We start from the raw sequence: 25,957 nt of genomic DNA on the forward strand, positions 1-25,957 counted from the left end.
GTAGGCTCTAACTGTCAGATCATTTATTTTCATATATCTCGGAATTAGAGGAGAAAAACATCATTTAAGAAAAAGAATAAAATCCTTAATGCAGTAAAACAGAAAAAAAAATTCCCCAAAAAAAATTCCTGGATCAGGAATAATATCCTGAGCTTCACCAAAAACTAATCAACTCTTCCTTATCCCAAGGGCAATCATCCCACCAACTTTCATCCAAATCCGTTCAGAACTTTTCCAGATATCTTGTTCACAAACACACGAACATACGAACACACACGAACACACACACACACACACACACACACACACACACACACACACACACACACACACACACACACACACACACACACACACACACACGCATTACTCCCTGGCGGGAGTAATAAAACAACGGTTTATGTCGGGTGCAGCACAATTTGGCAGTGAACCACCATCTCCAATGACTACAGGATTAAATGGACACAATAAAGGAGGTGATTGTACAGACTAGTGTAGAAGGGAACAAAGAAGGAGGTGAGCTGGAGGTTTACCCTTGAGAAGAGGAAGGAGTGAATTTGTATTTTGTAGATTAACACATTTGATCCATTGGGGTCTGGGGAAGGAAGGAGAGGAGATAAAGAGCTAAAACAATGGGGATGCAAGAATGACTGGATTTGAAGTGTTGGCGGATCCATACTAAAGATGGAAAATACAGGCCATTCCTTTTTCAGGAAACCTTCATGTAACCACATTAGAGATATCGCACACTCTATCACGTGAGAACTTGCAGTGCAGTGTTGCAACTGCCCAATCTTGAAAAAGCTACAAGATCTTGATGGTTTCCCAAAACAGGGAGCAAGATTAATTAAAAAAAAAAAAAATCTGTTGGCAATTTGGCCAAACAATTGTTACATATTTAGAGGAATGTATGTAAATTACCATTCAGGTTGCTTATCCGTGTGTATTATATTAAGGGTTGTTGTGATGGGAGGGTCAGGAGCCCTTCGGAACCAGTGGCCGGAAACGGAAGTGGCCGGAAACGGAAGAAGAAAAGACACGAGGAGAGAAAAAAGGACGGTGCTTCTTCTTCCTCGCCCCGCGACGACGAGAAGGTGGAATCGACCTTACGCTGCGCGGAAAACGCGCCGTTGCGAAACGTCTGGCGAGAGGAGTTACCTGGGCGGTAAATACCTTTTGACACGTCCAGTCACCGTGAGTTCGTGCACGAAACCAAGCGTCCGGGACAGTTTGCCCCGTCTACAAAGACGCGTACGGGTCCGCACGTTGGGCCTCGCTCGCGTCGGAAGCCGCGCTGGGTTTTCCCCGTGGCTTGGCAAGGAGGAGCTGCAGCCGCGGCCCCAGTCCGAGACGGCACGTTTAGAGCACGTCCGCCCGGGGCTCGTTCAACCGCCCGTGTGCGGAGAGGAGAGACATTGACCACGGAGGGAGTCAGGAGTGGGGCTCACGTGAGGAATGTATAAGATTAAGATGGCCATCTTAGAGTTTGTGTAGATGAGTTCACATGGTTGTAATATTGATTGTGCATTGTTGATGGTTGTTGATTGCTCAGTGAATATATTATTGATTATTCCGGATCCTTGGTGTGGGGTTTCTTCTTGACCGGAATTCATATTGATTGCGTTACGAAAGCGTATAAACCATATATCTTTCTGGCGGGGTCCCTCCCACGGTCCGGGGGTCACCAAGACCAGGTAGTTACCGGGAGGACCACGTAACAGAATTGGGGGCCCGTCCGGGATCTAAAAGTGTATAAAATAATAAAATAATAATATTTTTGGTAATTAAAATTTATTAATTAATTATTAATTGGTAATATTTTTTTTTGAGAAATTGGGGAAAGTCTTGGGGTGAAGGTTAACAGGTGTTAACGATAGGCACCATGGCGTTTGTGGCACAGAACTTTGGGGTAACCCCGAGTGAGGCACAGTTCCGAGCGTTGCTAAAGTCGGATCTCTTGAAATTGGCCAAACATTTTAACTTGGAGGTCCGAACTAATTTGAGGAAGGCAGAGTTGCAGGCCACGGTGATACAATCTATGGTGGGATTAGGAACATGGGACGAGTTAGCCTGGGAGTGGCTACCCGAAGAACCAGAAGACGTGGAGCTCCGGAAACTGGAGTTGCAATTACGGAGCCAGGAACGGATCAAAGAAGAAGAAAGGAAAGCAGAAAAGGAAAGAGCAGAAGAAGAAAGGAAAGCAGAAAAGGAAAGAGCAGAAGAAGAAAGGAAAGCAGAAAAGGAAAGAGCAGAAGAAGAAAGGAAAGCAGAAAAGGAAAGAGCAGAAGAAGAAAGGAAAGCAGAAAAGGAAAGAGCAGAAGAAGAAAGGAAAGCAGAGGAGAGGAGAGAAGAGAAACAAGCAGAGGAAAGGAGAGTGGAAAGAGAACTCCAGGAAAGAAGAGAAAAGGAACAAGCAGAGGAAAGGAGAGCTGCAAGGGACCTCGAAGCAGAGGAGAGAAAAGCGGAAAGGGAATTAAAGGAACGTGACATGCAGCTTCAGCAAGAAATCAAATTCAAGGAGCTGGAGTTAATGAGAGAACGGGGAGAGGCACCACCCTTGCTGACGGGGTCGACACCTAACCAGAAAACCTGGGATGTGGGCAGACATGTGAGGCTGGTTCCACCGTTCAGTGAAAAAGAAGTCGCGAAATTTTTTCCACACTTTGAGAAAGTGGCTCGACAATTAAACTGGCCGGAGGAGGCATGGACCATACTCGTGCAAAGTGTGCTGGTGGGGAAAGCTCAGGAAATTTATTCGGCGCTACCAATGGACCAATGTGCAGATTATGAGGTACTGAAGAAGCACATCCTCAAAGCCTATGAGTTGGTTCCGGAAGCTTACAGGCAAAAATTCAGGAATGCCAGGAAGAGGGAGAGTGAGACCCATGTGGAGTTTGCCAGAGTGAAAGAAAACATGTTTGATCGGTGGTGTGAGTCAAAAGGAGTCGGGAAAGACTTCGAAACATTGCGGGACTTGATCCTGGTGGAGGAATTCCAGCAGTGTGTCCACGAGGACATCAAAGTGTACCTGCAGGAAAAGAAGGTACCAAAGTTGTGGGACGCAGCCACCATGGCAGATGATTATGCCTTAACCCACCGAATAGGGGTCCACGAACCTAACTCCTCGCCTAGATCTCCGCAGGGGAGGTGGGGAACAGCAGGTGCGGAGAACGACCATACATGGCGGCGGCCTCGAGATGATTATGGGGACAACTATGATACCCCACCGGTTCGAAATCAGAGGGATGCGGGCCCAAGACAAACTTATAGTTCGGGGGGCCCGAGGCAGACCCCGAGTTTTTCCTCCGGGCCTACTTGCGCGTTTTGCAAAAAACCTGGACACTTGATGTCCAGTTGTTACCTCATGAAAAGGGACAACCCAGAGCGGAGTCCGACTATTACAACTCCGAATGCGATGGCTAGCGTAAGAAATCGCCATCAAGAGGGTTACCAACCATTTATTTCCGAGGGGTTTGTGTCACTGGATGGAGCCTCGACTAACCGGAGACCGGTTAGGATATTGAGAGACACAGGGGCCCATCAATCTTTAATGCTTGAAGGCATTTTGCCATGGTCCGAGGAGACGGCAACGGGGGATAGTGTTCGTTTACAGGGGATCGGGGGCGGTGTTAGTGCTCCCCTTCAGGTCATCCAGTTGGAGTCCGATTTGGTGTCGGGACCGGTCACCGTCGGTTTACAAGCCACGTTTCCTGTAGAGGGTGTATCTGTGGTTCTCGGGAATGATTTGGCCGGGGGTCAAGTTTATGGTAATCTGAGGGTTGATAAAGAGCCCAGCAGGGAAAATAACACCACACCAGCTCGGGATGGTGACAAAAGTGCCAAGTTATTTGTAGGGGGACTGAACTTCAAAACAGAGGAAGAAGTTCTGACCTCTGTCTTCAACAGATATGGGCCGCTGGTGGAAGTGCGGTTGGTAAGAGACTGGGAAACGCAACAGTCAAGAGGGTTCGGCTTTGTCACGTTTGCCAGCACAAAAGACGCCAGAGAGGCAGAGAAGAATTGGAATGGCAAGGATTTGGAGGGTCGGACCATAACAGTAGGGAAGGCATTTCGTAGGCGTCGAGAGGTCTACAGGAGAGGACAACTGGGCGGTAGTTTTGGTGGTGGCCGCAGTCAATATTATTATGGAGGCTCCCTGAGTTACGGCCGCTCCCGAAGGAAGAATTGGCAAAGTAGTGGCCGAGAAGAAGACCGGTATTCAGGGGACTACAGGGACCAGTGGTCCCACCCTAATTATTAGGGACGTTCTGAGAAGTTGAAGCACTGAAGGCGGCGGAGCCGCCGAGCCAAGATTCCTACACGAATTAACCGTGAACGCCGTTCCTAAAGGCGTCCATGTAGTGAACTTTCCTGCACGGACTAACCGTGAACTCCACGTTCCTCAAGGCGCCCATGTAGAGAACTTTCCTGCACGGACTAACCGTGAACTCCACGTTCCTCAAGGCGCCCATGTAGAGAACTTTCCTGCACGGACTAACCGTGAACTCCGCGTTCCTAAAGGCATCCATGTAGGGAATCCTCGGCTTGGCCTCCCGGAAAAGTGCTATCGAGTGGCTTAACTGGCTTTATTTTTAAGTGATAACTGTGCCCGGGGGGAACTGATAATGTGGGGGGGTTGAGTGATCTGGTTTGTTTCTCCAAATTGGCCGGCAAAGAAAGTTTTCGCTGGGTTCAAACTTTCTTTCTTGAAGGGGGGGAGTGTTACATATTTAGAGGAATGTATGTAAATTACCATTCAGGTTGCTTATCCGTGTGTATTATATTAAGGGTTGTTGTGATGGGAGGGTCAGGAGCCCTTCGGAACCAGTGGCCGGAAACGGAAGTGGCCGGAAACGGAAGAAGAAAAGACACGAGGAGAGAAAAAAGGACGGTGCTTCTTCTTCCTCGCCCCGCGACGACGAGAAGGTGGAATCGACCTTACGCTGCGCGGAAAACGCGCCGTTGCGAAACGTCTGGCGAGAGGAGTTACCTGGGCGGTAAATACCTTTTGACACGTCCAGTCACCGTGAGTTCGTGCACGAAACCAAGCGTCCGGGACAGTTTGCCCCGTCTACAAAGACGCGTACGGGTCCGCACGTTGGGCCTCGCTCGCGTCGGAAGCCGCGCTGGGTTTTCCCCGTGGCTTGGCAAGGAGGAGCTGCAGCCGCGGCCCCAGTCCGAGACGGCACGTTTAGAGCACGTCCGCCCGGGGCTCGTTCAACCGCCCGTGTGCGGAGAGGAGAGACATTGACCACGGAGGGAGTCAGGAGTGGGGCTCACGTGAGGAATGTATAAGATTAAGATGGCCATCTTAGAGTTTGTGTAGATGAGTTCACATGGTTGTAATATTGATTGTGCATTGTTGATGGTTGTTGATTGCTCAGTGAATATATTATTGATTATTCCGGATCCTTGGTGTGGGGTTTCTTCTTGACCGGAATTCATATTGATTGCGTTACGAAAGCGTATAAACCATATATCTTTCTGGCGGGGTCCCTCCCACGGTCCGGGGGTCACCAAGACCAGGTAGTTACCGGGAGGACCACGTAACAGAATGTTTAAGCAAATCAAAATATATCATAGCTGGTTATTAAACAAGACAAAAAAAAGTGAAACACGTTACTTTTCATGAAGGAGGTGAAGGTATCGAAAAGGTGTGAAATACCTTTACTCATAAGAGTTGTTCTGTTTGGTCTCATTACACCGTCTACACTTCACCACACAACTCTGAGGCTCCTTGAGGCTTCCTATGGGCTCCTTGTGGAATGTGGTGTGCTCTCCTTTCATATATGTTTGTACCTAGGTTTTGTACTTTATTGTTGAAGTTCACCCTAAACAAGGATGAAAGCCACGAGTTTTAAAGGACTACAAAGAAAAAGGAGGGGAAAACTGGCAAATCTTCACCGAATCCTGAAACAATGATACCTCTTCACAGTGCAATGATACTGTGCAGGAATGGGTAACGAGCAACTTCCCTCTGCCTGGTTTGACCCCCCATCCCGAAAGGTCGCCCCACCTTGTGCCTTCACCCAAACGAGGCTAATCAGCGTGACTGCATGTGGGTAACGGGTGTGTGCACCGTGTCGTAGAAACATTTCATTTCACGAAATGTATGTCGATTACCTTCGACTATAACTAATATTACCAAATTACGTTGAACAAATAATTGGACAATTCATTAACAAAAATGGCGCTTATTCAAACCTAAATTCCTACAACATTCCTATAACATCAGGAAGCACAATATATTTAAAGCACAGGTCACCACTGTAGCGATACCGTACAGATACCAAAATCTGCATTTTCGTACAATATTGTGCGATGTATACGTTGTGGGACACTGCCCAAGACTAATACAGCAGGACAACAATAGGTGATAGGATTGTACCTTGACCATGAAGTACAAGGAGGTTAGTAGACAAATCAACACTATGCATTAGATGTGAAGCTGAGATCACAGTGTTTCGATACATGGGATGTATCATATATTATTATAAAAAACCCCATAACAAAACACAAGTAAAGGACATGATTAGTATTTCATATACAGCCAGTGGCTGCTCGTTGCATCATTGCTGGGAGCACACCTGTGCCGCTGACGCAGTGTCCCCTGTTTCCAGTATGCTGGTACTAGGAAGGTTGACATTTTGCGACCTCGGAAGGATGACGGGCTGAGTCAACCCACCTAGTGTTATTTAATGGTGAACAGAGGCTCATACTCAAGACTCGAAGATCTTAAGCCAGCCACCTTAACCGTTAAACCAACACTGGGCTTACTTAGTAGAGGACACGAAATAATATATGAACACGAAACAAAGAAAGAAACAGACGTTTCATGGATTACCTTCTTAAAGGAAGAACATAAAATAACTAAGGACACAGGTATGGAATCATAAACATGCTCCTCGTCTCACTGTGACGTCCATGAACAGCAGCAGGTTGGACAGGGAGTTACTGGCACTGTGGTTGTGAACCCAACGCTTCGGCAACTGATACGTTAAAGCGTCTCAATGAGCAAAGTGCAACGTCAGGAACTTGGGCGGTCAAATTAAAATGCAACTCGCCAAGCCTTCGGGAAAACCCAACGTAAGGTTCAGTCAGACATTATCAGAGCAAAAGCAGCCAACAACCTTTATCATGGAATACTTTTTCCAAGAAACTGCAACGAAATGCTGGAGTCACTCGGGTTCTTTGATGGCTGCCTGATACAAAGCAATTTTATTACCTCCGCCACCAAGGGTGGATGGAGGTTGTGTTTTCACCCCTGTCTGCCCATTTGTCTGTTCATTTGTGAACAAAATATCTCAAAGTTGTTGATGGATTCGGACGAAATTTGGCAGAGATGTAGCGTATGTGACAAGGACGAAATGCTTAGATTTTGGTGAAGATCCGGATTCGGCTACTAGAATGTTTTAAGTGATTCTTCACCATTGGGAGATGGGGCCAAAAACAATACATAGAAGGATATCTCAAAAAGTTGTGGACGGATTTGGACGAAACTTGGTGGACTGGTTGGGTGTCTGACAAGGACGATTCGACTCGATTTTGGTAAAGATCTGAATATGGATTCGAATATGAGAATTATTTAATATCATGAGTGATTCTTCACCATTGGGAGATAGGTCCAAAAACGATATACAGCAGGATTTCTCAAAAAGTTATGGATGGATTTGGATGAAACCTGTTGGACAAATTGTGTGTGTGACAAGGAAGAATCGATTCAATTTTGGTGAAGATCCGGATCTGGATCCAGCTAGTATAATTTTTAAAAGTGATTCTTCACCATTGAGTGATATGGCCAACCAGGTGGAGGTATGCTCTCTACTGAGTGCCGTTCTAGTTTATAAAGATAGCATCTTCATACAAGCATGTGCGAAGAAAACACAATCATAAAAACAAACCCAAGAGTTCTCAAAAGCCTGCACTGGAAAACCAACAGTCCAACAATAAATTATTGCCTTCAAGCAAAGCCAATCATAAAGTTTGTTATCAATAAGAAATCAACATTGGCTCAGTTTGAGATGTGTGAGAGAGCAATTTTGCTTTTCTTTTATGTGTCACAATTGAAGGTTTTTTGAAGTGACTTTGAAGTCACATAAACACAAAAAATATTAAACATGCAGTCATACTTCAGTCTTTAGAAAGATGTTGGTAAAGAAAACAAATGGTCATGAAATGTGGGTTTATATCAATGTGAAACACCGATTAATCACCGTTATGCAGAGACTTAGACGCAAAATATAGACTTGTGGAATAGATACCTTTGGTAAGACACCAAGATTTCCTGAATGATCGATCAAGACCATGGAATGCAACATCAACCAAGACAGAGTTTATAGGTGTATGCATCGCACGTGTTGATGAAGATTTTTTTTCATTGCAACTGGGATTTCAAAAGGATATCCTTCCCATCGCAGTACAAAAGAGATTGTAAAAGCTGACGATGAGAGAGAAACAAAATGCTTCATCTTTTTTTAAAGCATAGCATCTCAAAAATAAAATTACGTGCTTTCCAAAATAATCTTCTGCAACTCGATAATAGTTCTGATTTGTTGTGATGTAAAAAAAAAAAAAATCACCAAGTGACAAGCACTTCAAAATCAATGACCAAAATGTCACAATTGCACGGTGCATAAGAGGACAGCAATTATAATATATATATATATATACATATATATATAATTATATATATATATATAATTATATATATATAATATATATCATATGTACATATACACACAATACAACGGCATGGTTTGAGATATTGGGGTGATGTCACGCTAAATACCAGGGCCAAACCTGTGGACTTGGATTTGGCATTATCGAACGACAGCAGCCAAAAGGAAGTTTAACTGGAAACTCTCTCCCAGTACAAATACTGTGGGCGCGTCACTGTTGCTCCTGCACAGTGACTCACAGTGCGCTGATAAGGAATTTTTTTTGGGGTAAACAGCGCAAAAAGGGGGAGGAGAGTGCATTGCAGTAATGAACAGGATGATTTCAAGGACAAAAAAAACAACTACACTTGGCTTTGTTTAGCAATTGCAGAGTGACAATGGGTTTGGAAGTTAACTTTACCCAGTTTAAAGAAGCGCTTGGAGTGGAAGGAACGGTATTTAACTCGATCAAGCAATGTCGATCTCTTAAACAATACAACGATTTTGAGGAACCAAACTCTTGCTTTCTCATTTGCTTAAAGATAATTATTTTTCTCATTCACATTCACCAATATAAAACAGAGATAAGACAAACGTATCCGCTTTAAATATATGGAATTGCAAACAAATGAAGCTCATGAACTCTGATTGAAACACAACTATGGTACTTTCAAACTAGTTTTTTTTTTTTAAACTGAACAATAATTAATCTCAGAATCCTTACATAACAAAGGAGTGACGATATGAAGAGGAAAAATAAAACAAGTAAACGCAAACAGGTAATGACTCGTCAAAATATCTATTCCGCCATCGTTGAACAATTTAGCTGAGTGATGTTGTTGCCACTCGGCAAAAAAATCCACAATTCTGGTGACTACATCATGATGTAATGTTGGTGGCAATACTTGTACAGTCAGCCATACAAGGCAACATTAATCGCAAGGCCATCCACAAGGAGAAATATATTTTTTAAAAAGAAGAATGTCAAAAATAAAATAAAATAATTAAGCCCTCAGAAATTTTCAAAATATATTTTCTTCATACAATCATGAAAAAATATTTTGTGAAGGATAACAATAATAATTAATATAATGCATCAAAAGTTTGCATTGGTGTTATAGGCATCGGGTTTACGAAGGTGCTAAAACATTGGTTTGTGGTGTGCACGGTATGACTAACAAGCAGGAAAATATGTTTGCAATACGACTCAAAGCAGCCGTGAACGACAAGCCTCACGGAAGGATTAAAGAGCAAATTTAACATTTTTACACAATTTGGATAAAAGAGAACAGGCTTGCCAAATGTCCAATTCCCTCAAAGTTTAGTAAAGCATAATAAAAACGACATCCGACATAATTATTATTAAATATAGCAAAATCATTGTGATGCTTAATATGTCGAACAGCTGCAAATTACTCGACTGCGAATACAAACAATTTGAGATATGTGAAAATCATTTCCTGTTCGATGTCAAACTGCACCAAAACAACTGTGAAATACAATAATACGAAAAGTAAAACAATAAATTCCGTTGGTACGATTTGGAGAATTAATTTGTGCCTTTACGAAGCGCAAGTGCACAACTGACGTTATATACAACTGACGTTATATGTGACGTTATATACAAACAGAAAATCCTGAAAACATGAATCATGTTTTACTGCAAAACGTCGTCAATAACTTGGGTGCGAAAAACCCAAAGTAAGCACATCATGAAACACTGAACCACGTGCAATGTTGAACAAAATAAACCGATACATATTTGCATTTTATCAACTATAACATTATCGGGTTCAATTCGCAAATCGAGCTGTATTAAATACCAAATCGGAATTTCACAACAGGGTTCTAAAATAACCAAAACAAAAGGGAAAAAGATGAACATTTTCATTATACCGTTAGAATTAAGAGAAAAGAAAAATCACCAAAATTACACAAATCAAAATTGAAATAATAAAACAAAAAATTCGATGAAATATATTAAACGCTAGAGGTTGTTAAACCAATCTCGGATCGATTGTCCACCGATATACAAAGAAATATATGATACTGATAGCCTACAGAAGCACTCCCCTTCAGCTTCTCATAAGCTATTTAACACTCTTGAAACCATCATTGGTTTAACCTTTAAAACATCGTGCCGACCCTAATTTTTCTTTCCAACCTGATCTGATCGGTTTACCACAATGACAGAGCAAGCCACTGTGACAAAGCCGTTCGTCGTTCGAAAGTACTCAGTGCCGAGAAATGCAGGCCACGACGGGTTGGCTTGTGAGGGGGTGACTTGGGGGCGACACTGAGGTTATAAGCCTGTCTCGTGGCAAAGCAGGCCAAGGCTAGGATGAGTCATCCTCCCTCTCGGTGGCCAAACTGCCTTTATCAAGAGGCACACGGGGCTCTGCGACTTTGCAAAAAAAACCCACGCACATGATGGCAGACGTATCAAAGCCAGCTCTCACCAAACTCTACGATGAAGCGTTACAAGTGTGCGCCCGCTATTTGTGAGGGGCAAAGAGAAGTTAAGAACAGGCCCTTTGCAATTCTCACAAAGGAGTTAACCATGAGGAAATGAGAAGGTGTCACATAAGAGAATGGATCCTCCTCACCTTTAAGCACAAAGTAATCTGAAGGTGTCTTCTTGAGTGCTTTCTTTCGTTGTTCTGTAGTCCAGTCGATAGTGAGAGCGTCTTTCAGGGTACAGAACTCAAAGGTCTGCAAGAGACAGTACATCTCAAAAGGATATCAAAAAGCTATAGCAATATCAAATAGGTTCGGATATCAACTCATTCTTCAATACTAACCTCTATAGAAATGACAATCAACTGAAGCAGCTGCCTCCAAATAAAACTACGAGGCATGGTAGTTTGTTTTGCATTGCATTTACTTGGCAACCTGATTCTCTCCTTCTGGCGAATTATTATCCCCAATAGAAGGAGCAAAATAGGAAACAAAATACAAACCAAAATTTGTGTGCCTTTTTAGAAGGAAATGACCAAGTATGAAATCATGGCCGTAATAAAATACAGAACAGCACAACGCACACACTTTAGGCCCATTGAGTACAGAACAGCACAAAGCACACACTTTAGGCCCATTGAGGCGAATTATTATCCCCAATAGAAGGAGCAAAATAGGAAACAAAATACAAACCAAAATTTGTGTGCCTTTTTAGAAGGAAATGACCAAGTATGAAATCATGGCTGTAATAAAATACAGAACAGCACAACGCACACACTTTAGGCCATTGAGTACAGAACAGCACAACACACACACTTTAGGCCCATTGAATTACTTCAAGAGAGCTCCAGACCCGTGCAGCAGATCAAACACACAACCTTTTTAACCAACGTCATTTCACTTGCGTCCATTTTACGCTTCTTGTGCACTGGTCCATCACACAATAGCTCAGCCTTCTTGGTCTCTTCTCTGCCAGGAAACACATAAGTTTAGTCTGTAATGTCAGTCAGCCCATAAATCAAGATTAAAATAAACTATACAAGTGCCATGTGCACTATAATATCTCAGCAAATGAAATTTGATCGAATTACATTTCGACCATCTTGTTGAAAAACAATTTTCTGCACTAGATGTCGAGTTATCGTGGTCATAACTCGATTTCCTTTTTTTATACATTTTTGAATTGCTGAGTATGGCATGTACATTCATGTATACAAGTACTTTGTACTGCACATGGTACTGACCTGTGGCTGACATGTTGTGGGGAATCTAACAACTTCAAATCCTCCGAACGCAGATCCAAATAGACACCATGAAGGGACATTATATTTTATTTTTTGTATACAGAAATGTAGGGTAATGGAGGAGCTCAACCAGAGGACAGTTAACCGCTTCATGGCATGATCGAATATTAAAAGGGAAGAGGGAGACAAACACATTGCCCATGAATCTACGAGTAGCTGGAAGGAAAGGAGCAGGAAGGTAGTTAGTATGAGTAGAAGAGAGTAGGGGTGGGAGTAGGAGAAAGCATGAGGCGACAATGGACAGCACTCTTGAAGGACAGGAGGAAGTGACACGAGGGAACAGACACGGAGTCTGGTCCACAGAGGAGAGACTAGAGGGATGAATTAATGGAGACAAATGTTCAGCTAAGAATTGGGGAAGTTAACCAGGCATGGGATTCTGGGAGAACAGAGTGCAACATTGGTGGGCTGGGGAAGAATGGTGGGACGAGACGAGAAGTGAGGTGAGAGATAACTCAAAGTCCAGCAACCTGCCTGCAGTGGGTAGGAAGCAAACCTTGGGCTCGGCCTACTACCGAATATGCCGATAACAGAGTTGAGTTGTTGAGGTGTAGAGTCCGTAAACCAAGCATCAAAAGCATATATAAGGGATACGTCTGTACAGTTAAATGCAATGCAGAAGATATGATGAGAAAAATTATCAAATTGAAGGGTTTCTCACCCAAATACGAGGGCATGTGGAAAAGTAAGGCCTTCTATTATTTTTGTCCAAAACAGATTTTATATATTTGAATGAAACAAAGACAAACACCAACATCAATCTTTATTCTACCATGGTGCATATTTATTTCTCTATGTAATCACCACTGCGGTCCACATTTTTTTTTAAAATCAACGTTCAAGTAGTTTCGTGATACCATCACGATATACCTGTGCATCCTGCTGAATTAACCAGCGCTTCACAGAGGCCGTGACATCATCAGCGGAAGAAAAATGTTCTCCATGAAGGTGTTTCTTAACTTTGGGGAAGAGACGAAAATCTGACACGGTCAAGTCAGGGCTGGTGATCTCCATTGTTCGATGGCGGCTGATGGCGGTACTCCATTGACCCTCTCTTACTCTCAGGATCATAATGATACACTCAATTCTAATCTCCAGTCAGTCACCCCAACTCTCATCTCCAGCACTTCATACTTCACAGAACAGAGAACGTTGTGCCACCCTCTGCCATGTTGAAGAATGCAGCATTGACACATCTAGTGTCAGAAATCACAAAGGCGGGAAAAACGAATGTGGGGATTGCACCGTGTCATTGAAATATCTTTACCTGTTTTGGAGAAAAATAATAGGCTTTACTTTTCAACACACCCACGTATTGATGACATACCCATTCAAAGTGACAATTTACAGCACTATCAAAGCACATAAAGGACCTTATTTCTCCAAGTTAACTTTACACTTATCAGTTGGCTTACTTTCATTCAATGTCACATTCACCTATTCACTGGAACAAGTTTGAGAGGTTTGGGAAAGAGGGAGAGGAGGGGGGGGGAAGAGGGAGAGGAGGGGTGTGTTTTCAGCACGACAATGACAGGAAGAGAATATGAAAAGACTTGATATTAAACCAGATGAATGATTCATTCAACCTGTATCAAAATCTAATAATGCATGTGGAGTGCATTCTGTCACTATTATAGGGATAGCAAGATAGCCTAGAGGTAGCCACACATCCCTCTGAGCTGTCTAGCCTGGGTTCAAATTTCCACTCAGCTATAAACTGTCGCACTGGTGTTTCACAGGCAGGAAGAAACATAAATGAGTGTGTCATCCATTGGAAGGATGTTAGCCGTTGGACCCGTTCAGAGCGCTGGTGATAACTCATCTATTCTTCACAAAATATACCGTGGGATATTTAACATCAACCAACTAATGCTAGCAGACAGGACACACGACTTAAAACGTCCATTACAGGGACGGCACACTCGGAACACCCTGCCTGTGAAGCATCAATCCGAGTTTGTAGTTCGGTCAGGAATACAACCCGGAATACAACTCAAAGGTAAGGGCACGACCGCTGAAACATATCCTGTTGGACAATAGCAAGAATGACCCCCAGCCCACCCTTAAACTACATCGACACAAAGTTTATTTGCAGCACTGTACATTCAGGAGAAAATGACAGGAAAACAACAACCCAGAAAAAAGGCTGGGCATCACAAGCAGAAATGAAACATTACAATGGCAACAGAGACTCAAAAGGAAAAAGACAAAAATTTGAGAGAATAAACTGGACAAAAAAAAAAAAAGATTATTCAGAAAACAAACAAACAAAAAAAAATCCAAATTATAAAAGCATCTAAAAGCATTTAAAAGCATCCGATCTGGTTTGGAAACTAAATTTCTGGCTAAAGCAACAAGAGGTTCTCCACAAGTACTGGGCACAAGCACTTGAACTCATCCAAGGAGGAAAGGCAATAGACAGAGGATGGCTTACAGAAGGCAGCATGCCTTGATAATCCCATAAATGGAAGTCACACAATTGCCTCAAAAATACCGCCCTACAACATGCCTAACAACAACACAGAAGTTGTTAACAGGAATCATTATAAAAGGGATGCATCACCACTTAACAGAACAACAATGTCCAGAGATAGAACAAAAAGAAATGCAGGAGAAACTGCTGCAGACCAATTGACCACCTCTTGCTCCACCAGGTCACCCTCAAAAATTGTAGGGAGTGGGCGAGGGGAGGAAGAGGAACTAAAGAGCTTGGATCGACTGCCAGGAGGCATTCAATATCACCCAACACTCGAGAATCATACAACACATGGAATTGTACAAAATTAAGCAAAAATAAAAATAAAAATAAAGTTGTCCAGAGGAAATACGCAATGAAATGGAGCACACAACCTTGATATTCGGTCACTTGTAAGACACAAAATTATAATCCAAAATGTCAAAATATATCGAGGTATCTTGCAGGTATATAATCTCTTCCTCTTTCTGTTCTGTTTCGCTTTGGACCCCCATTAAGCGAGATCATCAACAACCAAGGACATGAATACAACGGAACAAACAATCACATAACTGTACACGGATGACCTCAAAAACGTTTCTTGTCAAATGATGAAAAAATTAGCAGAACAGCTAAAACTAGTAAAACATTCCTCCAAAGAGATCAGAATCGTATCCGGACTCGATAAATATGCATGTCTGCATGTCCTTCATGTCCAAAGCAGACAAAGCAGCAGAAGCAACAATGGAATCGACCAAGCAACTATCAGGGACACCTCAGTTCAAACACCAAAAAATGCAATTATGGGCACATTTTGAACATTTAAAAATGAAACGTTGTATATGAAATCAGCATTGGGGAAGCATGAAATAAGTAACGACTATATTGGTTTTGTCCCCCTGTGGATGCCCAGGGGGTGGAAACTTATGGGTCACAGGAGTCAAAACAGAAGATTTTTTTTAAACTCAAAATTTCCTTGTGGGACGTTTTTTTCCATATTTCAACTTTGCTTTTGGTGGGAAGCATGGACATTTGTAATCGCGCCCCATAAACTTCGCTCTAGTTTCACTTTATGATTTGGACAACCTTGTACAAGAAATGTAATAAGAGAAACAGGACATGCACAAATTACAATAACAAACGTATTTTTGCACAAGGCATACCAAAGCAGTTTGAAAATCCAATGAAATAAAATGACAACTTTCTACAAAAGAAAGACTTTTAAGCATTACCCAAACAAACACATTACCCAAACCCATGAGTTCATAAAGGAGCAACTTGACATGACGCGATTTTAAGAAAGCAAATGTAGCGTGTACATACTCCACAAAGTCATGTAGGCCCAAATCTGCAAACATGTAACCGTGGTAACCAAAAGCACCCCCTGCGAAGAACTTGATGCTCTTGCTGTGGCAGAGATCGCAGATCTTAAGCAGGTCTTCCAAGATGCATGCAGTCAGACAAACCTGTCAGCACAACCACCAATCAATTACTAAAATGAGCATCCTCCACGTGTATGTATGAACGGATGTTTTTCAAATTTCAAAGTTGTAAATCGTCGGGCCCATTTAATTATAAATAAAAAAATTACTTTTAGCAGGATTGATCACATCAAAATCTGTGCTCATTAAGGGGGTCTACGAGGGGGGGAGTGTGGTTGACCCCTTCCCCCCCCCCCCCCCCCCCCCGAAATAGGTATTTGCTCTCTTGTCCAAAACTGCACACACGACACACATGGGGGATTACAAAATATAATTCTGTGTGCTCCTTCTACATCCATCATGCTTTATTTAAAGGGTCAGACAAATAGACAGGTGTGAAAACATAACCTCCATCTATCTTTGGTGGCAGAGGTAACAACATCTGTTATAAAATAAATTTATCGTGCGTTTCACTTCAATTTACAGCCTGGTGTTGGGCTAGCGGCTAGGGTGCCAGCTTAGGATCCTAGGATCCTGGGTTTGAATCCCGGTCGATCGCTGAATTAACGCCAGGGGGGTTGACTCAGCCTGTCATCCTTCCGAGGTCGGCAAATTGAGTACCAGTTCACTGGTAATTCCCTGTTTGTCGTAAAAAGGCGACAAAAAGGGTTGGCGGCAGGAAGGGCGTCCGGCCGTAAAACATTGCTTCAAAAAGGGGACCAAAAAAACAACAACAACCACGGTCCCCGAAAAAGGCCAACCCCCGCTTGCGGGGAAAATGGCCTCTAAAGGTGGTTTTTTTCCACTTCAATTTACATCCTCCTTGAGACTCACAGATGGACATCCAATATGTATGTGGAAAACTCTCAGAGGAATGCGATCCGAGCAATAAATACAGCCAAACATCAGCAGACGTCAGAAGGAGATTGACATTTGAATAATGAACTGTATCTCTGTCAATTAGCATCAAACAGTGGGACAAGCAAGATAAAGAGCGACACAATTTATAAGAGATGAAAAAGAAAATTGACAAGAATAATTATTATATCCGACTACTATTAATTTGCAATTGGTTACTGGCTTTCACAGCAACACAAATTTTTATTATGGACCACAAGTATCAAAAAGTTACACATAACGAACAAACATATTCAAATGGAGCACCTCACCTCCATTAGAGCATTTAAATTGCGTCACACGAGGCAATAAATGTTATTTGTTGGTCCCAAGCTGGCCTACTTGATGACATAAGACGCCATTTGCATTTTTGCTGCCTCCATCCTTTCCCCTTGTAGAATCCCATGCGAACACGAGCAACTTGTAGTCAGGTCCACTATGTTTTTTCGTTCAAATTTTTTGGAGATTAGCAAAACTATAGATTTTTGGAATATTCAGAGCATGAGGAATACAAAAATTAATGTTGGCATTTGCGTAGACACCTTGCGAAAATGACACTCAGGACAGTGATGAAGATCTGTAAACGCATATTCCTGAACGGTATAGACCTCGTAGATGCTGTGTATAGGACTTATAGTTAAATCTGATACTAACAAGGCTGCTTTGTTGCTTTATAAACCCATACCTATAACTTCAAAGGACTTGCAATATCATGTATTATGTAATACCGTTATATCACAAATATAAAGGCAATGGTTTTCAATTACCTTTGTTTGTTGCTTTTATATAATCCTGAGCACTATTTTGAGGCCTTTATTGGATTCCTTGACCCAGAAAACATAGGATTAGCATATTTAATTAAGTTTCTAGGTTGACTAGAAGCCGATATAGCGCAAAATATGTATTTTATGGCGGCCATTTTGAAAATCCAAAATGGCGGCCATGCAGGTGTCTGTGCAAATGCCAACATTCATTTTCAGATTCTCCATGCTCTGCATATTCCAAAAATGTACAGGTTTGCTAATCTCCCAAAATTTTGAACGAAATTATATTTGTTAACATAGTGAACCTGACTATCTTCATCACTGTCCTGAGTGTCATTTTCGCAAAGGTGTCTACGCAAATGTAAACATTAATTTTTGGATTCCTCATGCTCCGAATATTCCAAAAATGTATAGTTTTGCTAATCTCCAAAAATTTTGAACGAAATTATATTTGTTAATATAGTGAACCTGACTATTGCTAGTTATGAGGCAATTTACGGTGAAGGAATAATCAGATAGGTTCCCCATGCTCCTCACAAAAGAAGGATTTTGTTAAGTCTGGCCAATATTGTTAAAGTGTAATAAGAGTTGCTTTTAATAAAACAACACGGATGTCATCAACCTTCCGCTCATGGTCACTGGCTCGGTTAACAGTAAATGTCGCCCTCTTTAGGTCACATTACACAATGCCAACAAGCAAAAGCCATTTAGACAAAGGCAATGACGACTACAACGCACTTGGTGGAGCGCATACCTCCGCCAGGCTGAACAGTTTACGCTTTGGATCCCACTGAAGGCCGGATATGCATCTGGACCTTAACCAAAATCGATACAATATTTGAGAAAGAAAAAGCTATTTTACCCAACATTAACGAACGAGTAAAAAGAGCAAAGAAGTATTAATGGAGAAGAAATTGCGATAGGTGTTCTCAGAAACGCTACAATCTGTTAATACAAATGACCCTTCTATTAGGAAACCAGCCATGTTATTATCACTTTGAGCCATAAGATGTCAAAACCACGTGTATACAACTTGGAATGGATTCCATAAGGTGCTGGAAAGTACCAAATTCAGCCATTGTCGATTTAAAGGAACCCTGTAGGTTGGCATCACGTGGAAGTGGAAGATTTCCGCTTAGTTGCATCACTGATAGAGTGGTAGCGTTCGTTCACTTTGGCCTCTCAAAAATCCCATTTCCAGGCTGTGTCGAGCATTTTCCAGGCCGGTTCTACAATATATTAACCCTCCAACCCCTCCCCCCCCCCTGCCCCCACCCCACTCCTCTCCTCTCCCTTCACTCCTCACTGGTCTCTGGAACCACATCTCAGAGGCTGTTCTATTCTCTATTCCCTCCAGGACTTCAAGCAAGCAGTGCTCCACCAACTCTTGTCATCCCCATTTTTGACCAATGATATTTTCTACCCCCATTAACCTTCCCTAAACCCCTAACTTGCTAGTTTCAGGATTTCATCCCCTTCTCCCTTTTACTGTTGTTTTTACTCTTTACTGTTGGCTTAGCGGTTAGGGTGCCGGCTTGGGATCCTAGGATCCTGGGTTCGAATCCCGGTCGATCGCTGAATTAACGCCAGGGGGGTTGACTCAGCCTGTCATCCTTCCGAGGTCGGCAAATTGAGTACCAGCTTGCTGGGATGAATGATCCCGGTTTAGAATAGGTACACCGTATCCCTGCGCATCGTAAGAGCGTGACCAAGGGTTGGCGTCAGGAAGGGCATGGTGGGGCTCGCAAGGCTAACCCCTGCTCTAGCAGGGAAAATGGCCTTAAAACGATCATTCATTCATTTCATTCTCCCTTTTACTCTTTACCTGTTGGCTCATTCACATGATCCTTGTCCCACTGTCAGTTCTACCTTGCTCTTGCATGGGCCTTGCTTCTGTGTATGAAAAGTGTCCCTGCGTCTTGTTATTCGACCATGATGTTAGTGGCCTCCTCCCTCCCACCTCGACGATGTTGTTGTTATGTAAAGTTATGGTCCATTCTGTGTGATAGCTCTATGACGAGCCTCGACTTTGTGCACACAAATATAGGTAGTTGATTACAAGACAGGTTTTCACTACTTTCACGACGGGAATTTTAGAAAGGAAAACATATTTGTGTGCTTTGGGTGGAAGGAAAGGTAGAAGGTTAAAATAATAATCCTGTAATGTGACTTGAGACTCCATTATTAATGACCTGATCAATGACAACAGCAGGGATGAGGGACAGAATAGAGGGAGACCAGGATAAAAAAGGGATGTGCAAAAGAATGAGGGGTAGAGGACAAGATGGATACAGAAGCAAACTCTCAGGAGGTAAAAACTGGAAACTTGGAAAGAGGTGAGTTTGGGGAGAGTTAACGGGGGTATTAATGGGAAGAGTGACCTGTCTGGGATGTGAAAATGAAAGGCCCCTAAACTCAGCTTCAAAGTGGGAGAATCCAAGGATCTTAAAGGCCTTGGTTTCCATGGCATAAAGCTGAGAAAGGTGTGAGGCAGGAGTGTCAGACCAGAGGGGAGAACAGTACTCCATCAAGCTACAAACGAAGGCCTCGTCAGTGGATAAGAGTGCAGGTACGCCAAGGAAGGATTTTACATGACTTGCATGGTCGATGGTTGCATAGTCGGCGACTGGCTTTGGAGGCAAACTTTATGAAATGTGGTTTGCCCAAGAAAGGTCATGGTTGATAATGTGGCCCAAGAGTTTGAGTGACTGAACTTGAAGAGGATTGTTCAGTAAATGAGAGGGTTTGCAATATGGTTTTTTATAGAGACAGGGTGAGTGCGTGGGAATACATTGTAAGTGTTTGACCAACTCATGATTCGATCAAGGCCTGCAAAGTGGGAAGATGCTGCTGCCTGCCTATCTGAAGATTGAGGGATGTTACAGCAGAGGGTAGAGTCGTCAACAAAGAGATAAAGAGGACTTTCCAGAGAGACAGAGAGATCGTTGATAAAGATGAGGAATAAGACGAGGCCCAGAACACTGTCGTGGGGCACTCCAGCCTTGACAGGGACAGGAGATTGGAAGAATCCACTGAAAAGTACAGTTAGGAAAATAGAAAAGAGATGTCTGGAGTCTGATATCGTGATATTGCCAGAGAGATGGCCCTGATGTCATCTCTGGCATTGAGGGAGAGTGGAAGCAGCATTTCCAAAGTAGAGTGACCAGGTCTGAATCCAAATTACTGATCTGAAATGAGCATGTTGGAGAAGACGATAGATTAAATATAAACTGTGATGATGGATTCCATGATCTTGCTGGTGGTTGGAAGTAAGCTGATAGGTCTGTAGTTAAGGGGATTGCTCCCCCCTCCCCCCCCTTTTTATAAATGTAATGCTGTGATGATGGCTGATGTTCAAGCAGATGGAATATGATCGAGCACAAATGATAAAGTGAACAGAGCAGAAGGATGTGCAAGAGCAGGTTTGTAGGACACGTGATGAACTGCAAGGAGGAACTGCATGGCCCAATATTTCAGCGTGCTCAGAACCTGGAACCAGAATTGAAAAGGAAGTGCTTGACCAATTGGAGGACTTTATTTTGTTGAGCATGCTGACAACATTCCACCATAATCTCACACATGCAGTCTTTTTATTAGTCCCCTACCGGTGTACTCCGGAGGGGACTATAGGTTTGCACGCCGTCCCTCCGTCAGTCCGTCACGCAAAGAACAGCTTTAAGGACTTTTTTTTTCCTAAACCCTTAATGCTAATGATTTCAAACTTGGTACATGGTTTCCTCATGATAAGTTACAGATCAAGTTCGACCTTCACGACGTTTCGATCATTTTTGACAAAGTTATAGCACTTTGAACTTTGGTAATTTCCCCAACAGTTTTCCGGACTATAATTTGGAGTGCGGTAAGTCAAAGCTGTTAATATTCCTTGTTTTAACTCCAATTTACATTCTGTTTCCACTTTTAATGAGAAGTAGGGGTCTGTGCAACCATTCATGAACTTTATTTGGTGCAAATCGGATAATTTTTAGCAGGGTTACCTCAGACCGTGAGTTGGTAATTATATAATTCACACAGTGCAATACGTGCAGGCTACTCCACGGAGCGACCTTGCGGGCTAATTTTAACTCCAATTTACATTATTTTTCCCCTTTTAGTGAGAAGTAGGGGTCTGTGCAACCATTCATGAACTTTATTTGGTGCAAATCGGATAATTTTTAGCCGAGTTACCTCAGACCGTGAGTTGGTAATTATATAATTCACACAGTTTTCCAGACGACGGACTGCCGGTAGGGGACATGTCTTGCAGCGCAATACTCAGAATGCTTGTTGTGTTGGCATTACATCAAGGAAGGAAAAAAACGTCATAACAGATACATTCTTATGGGAAATGAAACAGTTGTTACCTTCAAAGAGTGGAAGATTTTTTAAATTATTATATTTCCAAAGGATAAGATCCAGTGAGATAAATGCGTAAGATCAAAGGCCTATGTCGAAACATATGCAGTGAAATGCTGACATAGCAAAAACTACATTTTATTGTGGTTAGTAAAGCTATTAGTCATTGCCACTCGTGTAGCAAGGAGCATACAGTGCTCGTGCAGGCCGTGCTTCGATTCTCGAAGAGATGAACGTATAAAATGGGTCGCAATGTTCGGATGTCCGTCCGTCCAGACTTTTTGCTATTTTTGCTACTCTTCCCTTATCACGAAGGCGATTGTTCAGAAACTTGGCACATGGATGCAAGATAGTGGTCCCCCACAATCGCTCAGGGCTTTGATTTTTCTATTTCAGATGATGGGGGCTCCTTGAGTAGGAGGGGGGAAGATGGGGGTGGGAGGAGAGGGGGGAATTCCCCTCCCAAACTTCGGATCCCTTCTTGTCCCTTATTAACCAACCAATTGCTCCGAAACCCGATACAGCCATTCTACTCGATGGTCCGCAGGATTGCTTGGTCTAAAATTCTTCGATTTCGTATCAGTGGGTCTCCCAGGTCTAAGGGGGTCCCCCTCAAATCAGCAGAGATCTGAAATCCAACTTCATGAGATGAGTGTCTGTCCACTCGGGGCTATTTTGTTGTATTATAGTCCATACGTATGAAGTATGGCTGAAATCTCTTTGGTGGTTAATAAGTTGTTGCAGTAACAGATTTTCAATTAAAGGGCACTTGACCTTTTGACCCCACAATCTAGTCAGTTTCATCTTTGTATTGCAGTGGATAGCTGTGCCAAGTTTGGTCAAAATCCCTTCAGGGGTTCGTGATAACATAAAACTCCTAGTTTCAGATAAAAGTACCTTTGACCTGAAGCCCTTGTACTTGTACTTGTGACAATCCTTCACGTGTAACAGCTATGCCACCCACCAACACAAGCCAACACCAACTCTCTTAATAAATATAGACTCTGCAATAGGATTTTTCAAACATTCATATGACCTTTGACCTTTCCCTTAGGACCCAAAATGTAATCATTTCATTTTTGTATCACACTCTATATGCAAATAAGGTTTGATAAAAAAACACTTCAGCCGTTCTTCGAGGTCCACAGACAAAGATTTTTTTTTTGATGTGATTATATAGATTTTAAAGTAATAAACAAAGAACTGAACGCGCTTTTTAATTCGAATATTTTTTTGAGGCGTTACAGTTAAAAAAGCAAACCCGTCGAGTACTTTCCCTGAAAATTCCAGAAAACCGCGATCGTCATGACGCCATCTGTATGACGCAATCAAGGGAAAGGTTGGCTCAGCACACAATGGATAATGGCCACACGACGAGCTTCAGACTCGTCAGAAAGTAAAGCAAGACGAAGATTTTTCTGAACAGGAATCCTCTGATTACGACGATAGTCAAATCATTATGTAGAAGGGAGTGCAAGACCATACATGTATGAACCCGGGGTGCAAATTGGGGATGACATGAACCCGAAGTGGAAATTGGGGGGGAAATTGGGGATGATAACAATCGGATCGATGCCGAAGAAAGACTCGGCCATAACAACTGGTCGAGTAGTAAATCATAGAGCTGCAACGTGGTAAATGTGGGGTTTCTGCTATTTTGACGCAACACTTCTCTATTTTTTGCAGCAATAAGAACGGCACTCGGTAGAGCACATACCTGCGCCAGGCTGAACAGTTTACGATTTGTATCCCACTGATAGGCCGGACCTGGTTTCATACCTGAAGCAAAAATCGAATTGCCTTGTTCTTCTCACCTAACCAACTCATCCACCAAGTTTTGAGATGTCATGTCCAGGTGTTTGGCCCATCTCTCAATGGTGAAGAATCACTTCAAAAGAGTTATTAAATTATCGTGTCCGGATGTACACTAGACATATAGATGCGTATTACCATACTGGATGGGACGATCCTCACAATGTACATGTACATGTAGTGGGTGAGTTATGTACAGGAGGTTAATTGACACTGATTGAACATAACTGTACAACCGCCAGGGCAACAGTATCGCACGTACAGTACATGCATAAATATACGGTGATGCCGATATCATTAATGTATTGCATACATGTATCTATACCATGCTTGGTGTTGGCTTAGCGGTTAGGGTGCCGGCTTGGGATCCTAGGATCCTGTGTTCGAATCCCAGTCGAATGCTGAATTAACACCAGGGGGGTTCACTCAGCCTGTCATCCTTCCGAGGTCGGCAAATTGAGCACCAGTTCACTGGTAATTCCCTGTGTGTCGCAAGAGACGACTAACAGGGTTGGCGGCAGGAAGGGCATCCGGCCATAAAAAAATTGCTTCAAAAAGGGGACCACGGTGCCCGAAAAAGGCCAACCCCCGCCCTGCTGGGAAAAATGGCCTTTAAAGGTGGTTCATACATGTATCAATAAATACTTGCATCTTTAAATAAAGGGTGCCAAGAATAAAGGTAAGCATTGATTAATCAATTAGCCTTACGTAAGGACAATGGAAACACCACACTCCCTGTAACATTCCGTTTAACATTTGCACAAACACACCCACTCCCTGTAACACTCCATACAAAGCTTGGCCATACACCACCACCCCCTGTAACACTCCGTATAACGCTTGGACATACACCCTCATCCCCTGTAACATTCCGTTTAACATTTGGACATACACCCCCACCCCCTGTAACACTCCATACGCTTGGACATACACCCCCACTCACTGTAACACTCCATACAATGCTTAGACATACACCCCCACCCCCGTAACACTCCGTACAACTTTTGGACATACACCTCCACCCCCTGTAACACTCCATACAACGCTTAGACATACACCACCACCCCGTAAAACTCCGTACAACGCTTGGACACACACGTCCACCCCCTGTAACACTCCATACAACGCTTAGACATACACCCCCACCCCCGTAACACTCCGTACAACGCTTGGACATACACCTCCACCCCCTGTAACATTCCGTTTAACATTTGGACATAAACCCCCACCCCCTGTAACACTCCGTATAACGCTTGGACATACACCCCCACTCCCTGTAACATTACGTTTAACATTTGGACATACACCCCCACTCCCTGCAATACTTCATACAACGCTCTGACATACACCTCCACCCCCGTACAATGCTTGGACATACACCCCCTGTAACACTCCATACAACGCTTGGACATACACATGCACCCCCTGTAACGCTCCGTTTAACATTTGGACAAACACCCCCACCCCCTGTAATACTCCATACAATGCTTGGACATACACCCCCACTCCCTGTAACATTCTGTTTAACATTTGGACAAACACCCCCCTCCCCCGTAACACTCCATACAACGCTTGGACATACACCTCCACCCACTGTAACATTCCGTTTAACATTTGGACATACACCCCCGCCCCCTGTAACACTCCGTACAACGCTTTACTTGGACATACACCTCCACTCCCTGCAACATTCCGTTTAACATTTGGACATGAAAGAAGTTGGAAAGTTGGAAAGAAGTTGGAAAGAAGATTGACGAGAAGAGGAAGAAGTTCAAGGAGTGGCAGAAGGCGAAGGGTATGGGGGCAGAAAAGGCAGAGCATGAAAGTTATAAGGCAG

The 25,957-nt window shown here is 43.0% G+C and overlaps 1 protein-coding gene across 1 annotated transcript in view; it reads right to left on the bottom strand.

Annotated features, from left to right (window-relative positions):
* The window catches only part of SAE1 (SUMO1 activating enzyme subunit 1), a 91,331-nt gene that overhangs the window by 42,270 nt on the left and 23,104 nt on the right, over positions 1-25,957 (bottom strand). The window contains exons 4-6 of the mRNA XM_078787141.1: positions 16,197-16,339; positions 11,993-12,083; positions 11,264-11,369 (exon numbers count right to left, since the gene is read on the bottom strand). Coding sequence (XP_078643267.1) covers positions 11,264-11,369; positions 11,993-12,083; positions 16,197-16,339 — 340 coding nt within the window. The remainder of the gene's footprint in view (positions 1-11,263; positions 11,370-11,992; positions 12,084-16,196; positions 16,340-25,957) is intronic.

This window comes from Myxine glutinosa, chromosome 11, assembly GCF_964187855.1.
Source record: "Myxine glutinosa chromosome 11, kmMyxGlut1.1, whole genome shotgun sequence".
Lineage (NCBI taxonomy): Eukaryota > Metazoa > Chordata > Myxini > Myxiniformes > Myxinidae > Myxine > Myxine glutinosa.